Source organism: Cervus elaphus, chromosome 2 (genome assembly GCF_910594005.1).
Source record: "Cervus elaphus chromosome 2, mCerEla1.1, whole genome shotgun sequence".
Taxonomy (NCBI): Eukaryota; Metazoa; Chordata; class Mammalia; order Artiodactyla; family Cervidae; genus Cervus; species Cervus elaphus.
The window spans coordinates 7,626,910-7,638,744 of record NC_057816.1 but is presented as its reverse complement, the minus strand read 5'-3'; the positions used below and the strand labels follow the sequence as shown (position 1 = coordinate 7,638,744).

Here is an 11,835-nt window from a genome sequence, read left to right as displayed (position 1 = left end):
TAAATTCAAATCCCATCCTTTGCTAGACATTAGCTGTATGACCTTAGACAATTCACTTAGTGTCTCTGAGCCCGTTTTCTTCACTGTAAAAATGGGATAATATAATAGAACCAATTTCACAGAACTGGGGTGCTGTTTTTATTAAACAAGGCCACATCTGTAAAAATGTCTAGCTTGGTGTTAGACCCACAGTGGGAACTCAGTATATTTTAGCCATTTCTGCCTCATCTAAACCCCCTAAAAATGCTAAGCCTAGAGCTAAGGGAAGAAGAGAGACCCAGAAGGACTCTCTGTAACTATCCTGTAGGGATCTGAGCTTACGGAAGTAAGTGAGACTCTTAAAATGAAAACTGTTCTAGAGGACGGAGCTGGGGAAGCCCACACTTTCTTCATAAGGTGACCACCTCCTCCATCATCCCCTGTATCAGGAATCCATCCATATGTTCATGCACCCACCCCGACATTTGTTCACCCATTCTCCCATCCACCCATCCTCTGCACTCCCCTCCATCCATCCATTCATTTATTCATTCCTTCACTCTTAACTGCCAGCATCTTTCATTTATTCAGCCCTATGCCAGACCCATGCCAGGCTCTGGGGAAGCCAAAGTGCCCAGGAACTCAGGTCCAGCAAAGGAACCAGACAGGCTTTGGGTTCAACCATGTGGGGAGGACCAGTGTGCTATAGAGGGGAGGACCAGTGTGCTCCCAGTGGAATGAATGACAAATTCTGTCCAGAAGGGAACATTTGAGGGGATCTTCCAATGATAAGATAGTATTCAGCATGCAGAAAAGGCAAGGGGCAGGCCATCCATAGAGATGAGGATGGGTGGAGAGGGAGAGGAAGCCACCAAGTATTCAGTCTAAGTGTTGAGCCTCTTTCTGACTTCAAAGAGAGCCAGGAAGGGCTGGGAAGATCCCTGGGGCTCAAATGTGACTCCTTCCACCCTCCATGGCTTATCCTGCCTTGGGATTCTGTCCAGCCAAGCTGCAATCTATTGATCATCCCAAAGATGCCTGGAGATCCAGGAGAGCTGGGCAAGGTAGACTGTGTGTGTGTGTGTGTGTGTGTGTGTGTGATTTCACAGCACCCTCTCAGAGCAGAGCAGCCCCCTTCCTACTGCTTACAGCCCCATTCACCTGTGCCACGATGCCCACCTCCCTCGTGCTGTTGGTCAGGAGTGTTAGCACATTAGCGTGGCAGGACTAGGGGTGGGGTACAGTGTGATCAGGGACTTCAGGGAGGTGCCCCCAAAAGCCAGTTATTGGAGAGATGATTATCAGCGCCCAGGATGTGATCTTATCAGTAGCCCATCAGTGTGGGGAGTGTACACATTCCTTTACAGGGGCATGAGAGGACAGTTACCACCGGGCAGCCAGCCAGACACCAAGGTCAACTGATAATTAAGGAACAGATGTGGTGATGACACCATGAGACAGAAACCCCATGGTCCTGCCCTACCCCCGTCCTGGGAAGTGTGAGGCCGCAGACATGACATCTGGACAAGAGTGTGTGACATCTGAGCGGGTGACATCGGAGAACTCCGGCTCAGGTTGTTGGAATCAACTGACGTCAACTCTGCTGTCTGCACCAGACATTAACTTGATCAATCTTCTTTCTCCATCTTGGCTGGGAGGATGGTATGGCCCCTCTCTCAATATTTTGGAGGGACTGTGGGTATTGATGGAAATCCCTTCAGAAAGCTAATGCATTTGATTTCCTTTAGTGAATGATTATGTCCATCCACTCATCTGCACCTATTTATCTTACTTTTGGGGCGCACCACCTGGCATGTGGGATGTTAGTTCCCCGACCAAGGATCAAACCTGCAACCCCTGCAGTGGAAGCATGTTTAACCGCTGGACCGCCAGGGAAGTCTCTTGATTTCCTTATCTTCCCACCTCACTCCCTCCATCCCTCGGACTCAGAGAGTTCTTCGATCCTCGAGGACTGCCAGTCCATTGGTGCTGGCTCCTGTCCTTTCTCTCTCAATTCCCAAGTGTGCTTATCTTCTTCCTCACCCAGCCGGAGTCTCTTGAAAACCCTCTCCACCACCTTGATCCTCTCTGCTTTGGTCACATTCACTGGAAAAATCCCTGACCTGGTTACATCCAGTCCTCTGCCTACACTTCACCTTCACTCTTGACCCCGAATGTACCTGTACAATCAGATGACCTCATTCATCTCACCTTAAGTTTATGATCCGGGACCTCAAGCAGGCCCTCAATACTGCCCAGCAATCTTACCATCCTTCCCTGGTTCACAGTCCCTCCCCCCATCCTAGATGGTGGTTTCATAGTCTGTCCTCTCTTTTCAAGCTTCCAACACATTCTTTTCAACCCTTACTCTCAGCTGAAGACTGTGCTTCCTATTTCACTGAGAAAATCAGAAGGAACGTCCCCGCCCCCCCCCCCCAAAAAAGAAGGAACGTCCCCTTGTGTGATCCACACCTCCATCCAAGGGAGCCTGTACCCTGGGCAAAACCCACCCTGCCCTCACTGCTCAAGGATGGGGCTCCACAAGTCTCCTGGCCTTTACTGGGTCACTTCCATCCACCTAAAGCTCCTGTTTATGGTGCTTAACACAATCCTAAAAACACACACACACACACAACTCTCAATTCCACTTGCTAGTAACTGTCCCATTTTCTGTCCCCTTTTACAAAAAACTCAGAAGAGTGGACCATGCTCGTCTCCAATTCCTCTCCTCCCATTCTTCTTCTTCGTTTTAGATATTTATTTATTTGGCTGTGTTAGGTCTTAGTTGTGGAACTTGGGATACCTGATCTTTGTTGCAGCATGCGGGATCCTTAGTTGTGGTGGGTGAGGTCTACATTCCTGACCAGAGATTGAACCCAGGCCCTCTGCATTGGGAGCGAGGAGGCTTAGCCACCAGACCACCAGGGAAGTCCCTCCCCCCATTCTTTCTTGAGGCCACTCCATTTAGGCTTTATTCCACTAAAATTGCTCTTGAAAAGGTCCACTTTGCTCTATGTTGCTCAAAGCACTGGTCAGTTCTGTCCTCTTTTCTTACTTGAACAGCAGCAGTGCTGCTCACAGACGATCACCCATCGTCTTTCTGCGCTTTGGTCACTTGGCTCCCAGGACATCTCACTCACCTGGTTTCCTTCTTCCTTTCCAGTCTCCTTTGCTGGGTCCTCTTCATCTCCTGCCCTCTTAGTGTCAGACGACCAGGGCTCAGCCTTGGATGGCTTCCCCAGCTACACCCATTTCCTAGGCGATCTCATGGCTGTACGTCCCACTGTGGTCCCTCCCTCAGGTCCCCTACATCTCTGCTCAAATGTCACTTCTGTACGAGATCTTCCCTGCCACTCTCTCTAAATCGTGTTCCTTTACCTTTCAGGCTTTCCCTCCCCTCTCCCGCTTCATTTTTCTCTGTTGCATCCATCACTGTCCTGATATTAATTATCCCTTATCTCCCCTTCTAGAATGTAAGTTCTGCTAGGGCCCGCATCTTTGTTTTATTCACTGCTGAATTGCCAGAGCCCAGAGCAGTGCCAGGCACATAGGAGACACTCAACCATACTTGTAGAATGGATGAAAAGCTGACCTGGATGAGCTCAGCTCCTCCACCCTGAGCATTCATACTCAGCTGTCTGATACTTAAGGGGTGTCCAGAACAACCACAGGGATACAAAATGTGGGCACGTGGGCTTCCCTGGCAACTCAGTGGTAAAGAATCTGCCTGCTAATGCAGCACACTTGGGTTCGATCCCTGGTCCAGGAAGATCCCACATGCTGCAGAGCAACTAAGCCCATGCGCCACAACTACTGAACCTGTGCTCCAGAGCCCCGGAGCCGCACCTGCTGGGCCCACGTGCCCTAGAGCCTGGGCTCCACAACAAGAGAAGCCACCTCAATGAGAAGCCCGCATATCGCAGGTAAGAGTAGCCCCCACTTGCTGCTGCTGCTGCTAAGTCGCTTCAGTCGTGTCCGACTCTGTGCGACCCCAAAGACGACAGCCTACCAGGCTCCTCCGTCCATGGGGTTTTCCGGGCAAGAGTACTGGAGTGGGTTGCCATTTCCTTCTCCCCCACTCGCTGCAACTAGAGAAAAACTCACACAGCAACAAAGACCCAGCACAGCCAAAATTAAACAAAAACATAAAACTAAAATAAAATAAATAAATACATAAAATAAAAACTGCTGCCTAGCTTGCCAAGGTGGGATAAGGGGGGGATGTATTAAGAGTTTGGGATTAGCAGGTATAAACTATTACATGTAGAATGGAAAAACAGCAAGGTCCTAAAACATGCTGCAACTAAAGATCCCCCATGCTGCAAATATACACAGGGAACTATATCCAATATCCTGTGATAAAACCAGCCTAAGGCAGGCAGTCCCCCACTGTCCAGGTTTGCTGGGCAGTGCCAGCATACTGGTGCCAGCAGAGACTTCACAGGGAAGGACAGAGCTGTTCCAATAGTCTGCTTTCTGTGGAGGGGATTACTGAGACAGGGAAGAAAAGTACAAGAAATTGTCAGTGGTGCTACCTGATGGCAGCTTTGACATGGGTTCTTCTTTATTTTTTAAATCTTTGTAATTCTCGGGCTTCCCTTGTGGCTCAGCTGGTAAAGTATCTGCCCGCAATGCGGGAGACCCTGGTTCAATTCCTGTGTTGGAAAGATCCCCTGGAGAAGGGGAAGGCTACCCACTCCAGTATTCTGGCCTGGAGCATTACATGGACTGTATAGTCCATGGGGTTGGAAAGAGTCAGGCATGTGAGCAACTTTCACTTCACTTCACTTGTGATTCTCACCTACCCTAATCCAATCTTTATAAAAGAGGCAGTCTAGAGAAAAAAAAAATGCATGCATATACACATAAGATGTTATGGAAAAGCCCAAAAGAAATTTTTGGTCAATCCTATTTAACTGAATTACTTTGCTATACAGCAGAAATCTGGAGGAGGAAATGGCAACCCACTCTATTATTCTTGCTTATAAAATCCCATGGACAGAGGAGCCTGGCGGGCTACAGTCCATGGGGTTGAAACATTCAGACATGAGTGAGTGACTAAGCATGCAGGCACAGCAGATATTAACACATCAGGAAACAACTATACTTCAATAAAATAAAATTTTAAAAACCTGCCACCTATCAAAAACGAGACCATGCAATATCTTGGAGATAGACGTCCTAAAGTGGTTAAACTGATTTAATCATTTAGCTGATCTAACTATCCTCAATATCATTATGGTATGACTCCCTTCAGGAAAAGAACACAGCTATACCACTGGGTCACTGGTTGGCTAGGGGAGGAGGGTGGACTCTTGGGAGTGGAGGTCAGGTAAATCAGAGCCCAGCTCAGGTGGTGCTTCTGGTAAAGAACCTGCCTACCAATGTAGGAGACACAAGAGACTCAGATTCAATCCCTGGAGTAGGAAATGGCAACCCACTCCAGTATTCTTGCCTGGAAAAGAAAAGCCTGGCAGGCTACAGTCCATGAGGTTGCAAAGAGTCAGACATGACTGAGCATGCACACACACACAGTTCAGTCTAAAGCTGTGACCAAATCAAAGCTTCACTAGTGCAGTGAGTCATCAGGTTTCGGCCTGTGCGGGATCCCACGGGTCTGGTATAGGTCAAACTGGGTCTGACAGGGGCGCAACCTGGACTTCCATCTTCCCAGCTAGTGTCCCCTGCAGTGGGTATATGAGGGCAGAGAGATGATTCTTTCCACGCCACACTAGAGGATTCTGCCCAGTAAACAATACCACCCTTAGGGTTATGGGGCTTTGCCCAAAGTTGTCCCATAGCATGCTGACCGATTTCGTATCTCATTTAGCAGTCTTGTTTCAGGATTCCTCCTCTTTTTCTCCCTTGAACATATTTGTGTCTCGCTTTCTTGTATCCTCCTTTAAACAGGCTTTGTCAGCTTGCTGGCTCTGTTCTCCTTCATTAGGGAGTTTAAAAAAAAAATCTAAAGCACGTTCTTTGTTTAGTGGTATGGGAAAAGTTTCTAAGTTTTTGAATACCTGTACATTCTCTGTGCATCTCTGTCTCTGTCTTCACTCTCTCATTACATCAGTAATCAGGGGATGCCTAGGAAGGCTCCCCAGGGCTGGCCAGGTCTGAGGGCAATGAAGCTGAGGGGTACAAGACCTGAAGGCCTGTCGGTGGCCAGAGCACAGGGACCACAGCTGGACGCTTGGGTTCATGGATGAGGTAGGGGTGGAATTTATGACTCGGGACAGAAGACCGTCAATGGTGAAGGGGAGCAGGTCTCAAGGCGGGGCCCCAGGAGAACCTGGTTGGAGGTGGGAGTGGGAATTCAAACTCCAGCAGCATTTCTAGGCCTGAAGTATGTGGGTTTGGGGCCCCTTTGGGGAGCTCTCACTCTCCCCACCCCCATGACTTGACTGACAAAGAAGACTCATCCAAGGCCACTGGGTAGAAAGTGGCTCTTCCCGCCCCTCCCTAATCTGCCCTTTGGAGTTAGACCTGCGGCTTCCAGCCTCCCAAGCAGAGGGTGCGGCCCCCTTCCAGTCCCACCCCAGCACTTATCACAGGATCGCTGATCTTGAGGATGATAACAGCCAGATCTGGAGCCTCTTCTGGGGTGGGGGCAGCTCAGGGCCCAGGGAGGTGGAAGATGTTGGAGGATGGCCTACTTGGAGCTGGTGGCCTTTATTCCCAGGGTCCACACACAGGCAGGGGAAGCCATGGCTCAGATTCGGTAAAATTTACTGAGGGGAGCTGGAGAGGAACAGCCAGAGGGGTTCCCCAAGGAGATGTGCTGTCTCCAGCCTCGGCTCAGCTAGGGCCTAGGGCTGACACGTGTTTCCGCTGTTGAGGGCAGGGTCAGGCTGCAGGATGACCAGTCCTGCCATCTGAGAGCTGGGTTCCTGCAGACAGTGGGGAACCAGTTGAGTGGCGCTTGGCAAACTGGTCCTCTCACCCCACCCACAGCTGGGTGGAGCTCCTGGTACCTGGAACAGCGCCCCCTCCTGGACGGCCAGGGCTCCTTCCTGGATGGTCTTACCCTCCTCCTGGAGGGCCTTGCCTTCCTCCTGGACGGCCTTCTCTCCTTCCAGGATGGCCCTCGCTTCCTCTTTCAGGCTTTTATACAAGGAGTCAGGCTGGAACAAAGGGTTGCAGGGGCCAGAGGTGGGTAGACGATGCCAGGCAGGATGGCCTGCCAGGGGCCTGCCCAGGAGCGGGGTTGGGAGGTGGGGAGGAGGCACCACAAAGGAGGCGGGTCCTGGGTTGAGGTCTCACCAGGTCTCGCAGCTTCTCCCCCAGAGCCAGATTGTCGGCTTGGATAGTGCTGAGTGACTCCCGAAGCCTAGGGTTGAAAGGGAGACCCGCCCCCTCAGCCCCCAGACTTGTCCTAGGCAGCCCCCCACCCCCATGGCACACAGCTCTTGCATGAGCTCCTGATCTGGCATAGCCACAAGCCCAGGGTTTCACCAGGAGCCTGGTCTGGTTCTGGCAAAGCCACAGGCAGGAAGGGAATTCTTCTCCCCTTGTGACTGGCAGCAGGGGACCTAGAGGGAGATGAATCCTGCTTCTCTTCTTTAGCAAGGGGAATTCAAGCTGCTGCCTCGCATGTACTGGCCCGGGAACCCTCTAAAGTAGCCTTGGGCTAGCCGCCCACCCCTCTGGTCTGCAGTGGGGGCTGTGGCAGGGTTCTGTGTGGTTTCTGTGTGGAATTCGCCCGGCCCGAGCACCTGGGCCAGCTACAGATGAATATGCGTCGACCACTCAGATCCACGGCTGTGGGAATCTCCTGCAGCCTCGGGGAATGACTGTCACGCTCCCCCCCCACCCACCCCAAGACCTCTGTCTCCAGGTTGAGTTTGGACCCTGGCATTGCCACTGATAGATAAGTGGCCATGGGACTGTGCAGACCTAAGCTCCAGAGCCTGACATCCAGAGAACTGACCACCCCCCTCCCCTTTCTCCACAGACCAAAATACCCCTTAAGTTCTTGGACAGTTAAAGATGGCGGCCCCTTGCAGGCAACGACATAGACTGCCTGCTAATCAGGCACATGGGCACATTGATGGGAAAGGGCTGTGGCCCCCACTCCTCTGGGACAGGATATACAAGGCCACTGATGCTTGAGAGGGAAGGGACCTACTGGCCAGTAAGGAGGTCACCCAGAGCAGAACAGAGAGAAGGGAAGGGAGGGAGGGAAGGAAGAGGGCCCAGTGAAGGTGCCAACTCACATCAAGCCCCAGGCCCTGCACTCCATTCTGGAAAACCCTGTCACCCTCCCTGTCCCCGGCTGCCCCTGTCCGGCTCACCTCAAGCAAACATTTTGCAAATGGCTCATTTCCTTTGAGGTCCGCTGCGGGCCCCAGTCTTCCTTATCCAGGAACTGGGACTCCTGGATTTCCAAGTCCCTGGGTGGGTGCACAGTGAGTATTGGACCAGAGTCTGGAGGCTGGGGTGAGCAGAGGGGGAACCCAGCCCAAGGCCCAGGCTTCTTCAGTCCTGTCTGGGCCACCCCCACACACGCCCCAGGGCTGAGTCCTGGCCCAGGTCTGAATGTCGATGGAGAAGCACCCTCTGGCCCCTCCGCTCTCCCTCATTCATGTTCACATGGCCTCACTCTGCAGGGTCGCTGGCGGGCTCTGTTGCCGTCAGGAGTGTAAACAGGAACGTAGCGCTGGCTTCCTGCTCCTCGCCCAGCTTCTGCTCTGAAGAATCTGAAAGATTCTTTGAAAAGAATCTTTGAAAAGAAAGATGGCTTTGGCAGAAAGGGTGCCCTGGTGACTGAAGTGGCATGAGGCTGGCTGGCCGCCCAAGAATTGGGGTCCTCCCACACCCGAGAGTAAGAGGATGGGGCACAGTGGCTAGGGGTTCAGACCTCCCTCCAGGCAGGAGAAGAATTTCTCCAGCCCCCCCGCCCCCCTGCCCTCGGCCTCGGGAGGTCCTGTCACCTCTGTGTCTGGCTCCCCGCCTATCTGAGTGTCTTCTGGCTTCTGCTCCCCAGCAGGTGGCAGCACTGGCTTCTCCTTGGGCTCCGAGTGAGCTGTTTGTCCATCCCAGGGACACTGAGGGAGATGGTAACTCAGTTGGTGAGCCACCTCCACCATCCCGCTGGTCTCCCCTTTCCAGCCTCCCCTGGTTTTCTTGGGGCGGCCTCCAGCCTTGAGAACCTCCACCACCAGCTCTGCCCTCAAAGTTAGGGTTGCCAGATTTAGTATGTAAAATATAGGACACCCAGTGAAATCTGAATTTCAGAATAAATGGTCATTTTTTCAAGCATATCTCTCAAACATTGCATAAGCCACGCTCATACTTTAAAAAGTGTTTGTTTTTCATCTGAAATTCAAATTTCACTGGGGTGTCCTGTGTTTTATCTGGCAACCCTACCAAAGCTATACGGTAACGGTATCTTGTCAACTGAATTCTTGCAAATGCAAGGTGTCCCTGGTAACTTTGCTTTGGAAACTGGGCCTCAAGAAACATCTCCAAAAGAAATAAAAATAATTCACACAGAGGTCCACAGTAGCCGACTGACAGCCAGAAGAAAAACTGAAGCCTGCCTAAAGGGCCCAAATACAAGGAAAGAGAAGTAAATAATGACTTATGATTGTGGTAGAATGCAATCTGCTCTGAAGTTAATGGTCTTCAGTAAACACTGGTCCACCAAACTCTGTCCCTGAGCCAAGTGTTATGCTGGATCCTGAGACCACACAGATAGATGATTGTGACCAAGTTCTGGCCAGAACCTCCCAGGGATGGGGGGCAGGGTGGCCTGGGCTCTCAGATGCCCGCTGGGTAGGGACATGTGCCATCCAGAAGCCTGTAAAGAAAGCCTTGACTGAGAGGGCCACTTGGCTTAGGAGCTCCAGAAAGACTCCACCAGTGGGTGTTGCTTGATCTACGAGCGAGGTGTCTTGGCCAGAGAAGGAAGAAGGGCAATCCGAAAGAGGAAGTGGCTTGGGCAGGATGATGCCAACGGACATGACACATTCAGGCGTGGGGTGCTCCCATGGAGAGCCGGGATGAGCAGGCCTGGGCTGTGGCCCCCAGGGGACAAGGAAGATTTGAAGTAGGAGATAGATGGGCCCCTGGGCCAGAGACCTGGTGTTTGTCTAGTGAAATAAAACTGAAGCTTTGTCCTCAGTCAGGTGAGAATGATGCCTGATTTCCTTCCTCCATTGATATGGAGGGAATGAACTAATGATGGGGAATTTGTTGCAGCAAAAATAGAAATGAGACTTTTCTGATAACTAAGAAAAATAAGGAAACAATGAACAGGCTGAGGAAACAGCACAAACAGACCTGAAATAGTTAAGCAATCTTGTATTCTTTAGTGTTACTGCTAACAAACAACTTGTAGTTGGACTTGTCCTTCACAAAGCTAAACAAGGCAAATTACTCTCTGACTCCGCATGAATTACACTCTGCACCCGGCATTCTTCTTCCCCTACACTCTTTCGTAGCATTCTTCACTTCAGAAAGAAGGTCACGGGCCGATAACCAGAAAAGACCAACCCCAGTTACCATCTGCCTGATGCCAGCTGTGGCTGTTTTGAAATTAAAAAAAAAAAATTCTATTTCTCTTTAAAATTTTTTACATATTTATATTGGCTGTGCTGGGTCTTCACTGCTGCACGCGGGTTTTCTCTACTTGTGGCCACCAGGGGCTAGTCTTCGCTGCAGTGCTGGGGCTTCCCATTGTGGTGGCTTCTCTTGTTGCCGAGCATAGGCTCTAGGCACTCGGGCTTAGTTGCTCCGTGGCATGTGGGATCTTCCCGGACCAGGGATCAAACTTGAGTCCCCTGCATTGGTGGGTGGATTCTTAATCACTGGGCCATCAGGGAAGTCCCTGCTTTGAAATCTTGCAAAAGAAAAAAATAAAAAAACGCAAGACTTTCATTAGGATATAAAACCTCTGTCTTTTCTGCGGGCACAGTTCTTGAGGTGCTGGCCTACGGTTTCCACTTTGCCTGGCAAAGAATAAAGCTACTCTTCCTTTTTTCCTCCAAACTCTGTCTCCGTATTTCTAGTCAGCATCAGTGAACCGGGAGCCAAGATTTTAGCGTCTGTGTGGGAGAATTTTTGGTGTTTGTGTAGATTGTCTGATTGTCTGGGCCATGGCTGGGCAGATGGATGGGAGGAGGAGACCCTGGGGGCAGAGGCCCAGGGCCTTGAGGGTGAAGGAGAGTGGCATTCACGACTGCTGCCTGTGACAAGTGTCTACCCTGAGTGGTACCCTGGAAGGCGAGCATGAGACGCTGTCAGGCCACAAACGCACACATGGTCTTCATGTGCTACGCACCAATGCACCACACAGGTTTGCCAAATAGAATACAGGATGCCTGGTTAAATCTAAGTGCCAGATAAACAATAAGGTTTGTTTTAGTATGATCACGTTCCAAATATTGCAAGGGACATACTTGTACTGCAAGATTATTATTTATTGAATTTGGGACACGATTACGTTGCTCAGAGGTTAAAGCATCTGCCTTCAATGTGGGAGACCCGGGTTCGATCCCCGAGTCGGGAAGATCCCCTGGAGAAGGAAATGGCAACCCACTCCAGTATTCTTGCCTGGAGAATCCCATGGACAGAGACTGGTAGGCTACAGTCCACGGGGTCACAAAGAGTCGGACATGACTGAGCGACTTCACTTTACGTTAAATAGAAAATTCATTGTTTGTCTAACACCCAAATTTAATCAGGAATCCTGCATATTTTTGTTAAATCTGACACCACACCCACCTATTGGTGCCCATCAGAGGAAACTGAGAGGCACGAACAGCTTCCTGGCTAGAATTAGTAACCAGGAAGGACTGGAGAAGATGATTGGAGATATAGGAGAGTATCTGAACAATAAGAAATATGGAAAGT

The 11,835-nt window shown here is 50.7% G+C and overlaps 1 protein-coding gene across 2 annotated transcripts; it reads right to left on the bottom strand.

Moving 5' to 3' along the window:
- Positions 1-6,706: 6,706 nt before the first annotated feature.
- LOC122709925 lies at positions 6,707-10,642 on the bottom strand. Of its 2 annotated transcripts, XM_043927283.1 has the most exons (6): positions 8,913-10,642; positions 8,582-8,688; positions 8,274-8,372; positions 7,243-7,309; positions 6,954-7,103; positions 6,707-6,869 (listed from the first exon to the last, which is right to left on the bottom strand). In XM_043927283.1, the coding sequence occupies exons 1-6, from the start codon at positions 9,066-9,068 to the stop codon at positions 6,789-6,791; spliced, it is 660 nt and encodes a 219-aa protein (XP_043783218.1). In that variant the 5' UTR covers positions 9,069-10,642; the 3' UTR covers positions 6,707-6,788. The 2 variants fall into 2 exon arrangements, with proteins under 2 accessions (XP_043783218.1, XP_043783209.1); XM_043927274.1 differs by having other exon boundaries at positions 6,707-7,103.
- Positions 10,643-11,835: the final 1,193 nt, after the last annotated feature.

Coding starts and splice junctions, on each gene's coding strand:
- LOC122709925 (XM_043927274.1), bottom strand. CDS start 9,068: ATGGTGGAGGTGGCTCACCAACTGAGTTACCATCTCCCTCAGTGTCCC. Junction 8,689..8,912: donor GCGGGGAGCCAGACACAGAG/GTGACAGGACCT, acceptor TTCTTTTCAAAG/AATCTTTCAGATTCTTCAGA. Junction 7,104..7,242: donor GGGAGAAGCTGCGAGACCTG/GTGAGACCTCAA, acceptor CCTTTGTTCCAG/CCTGACTCCTTGTATAAAAG.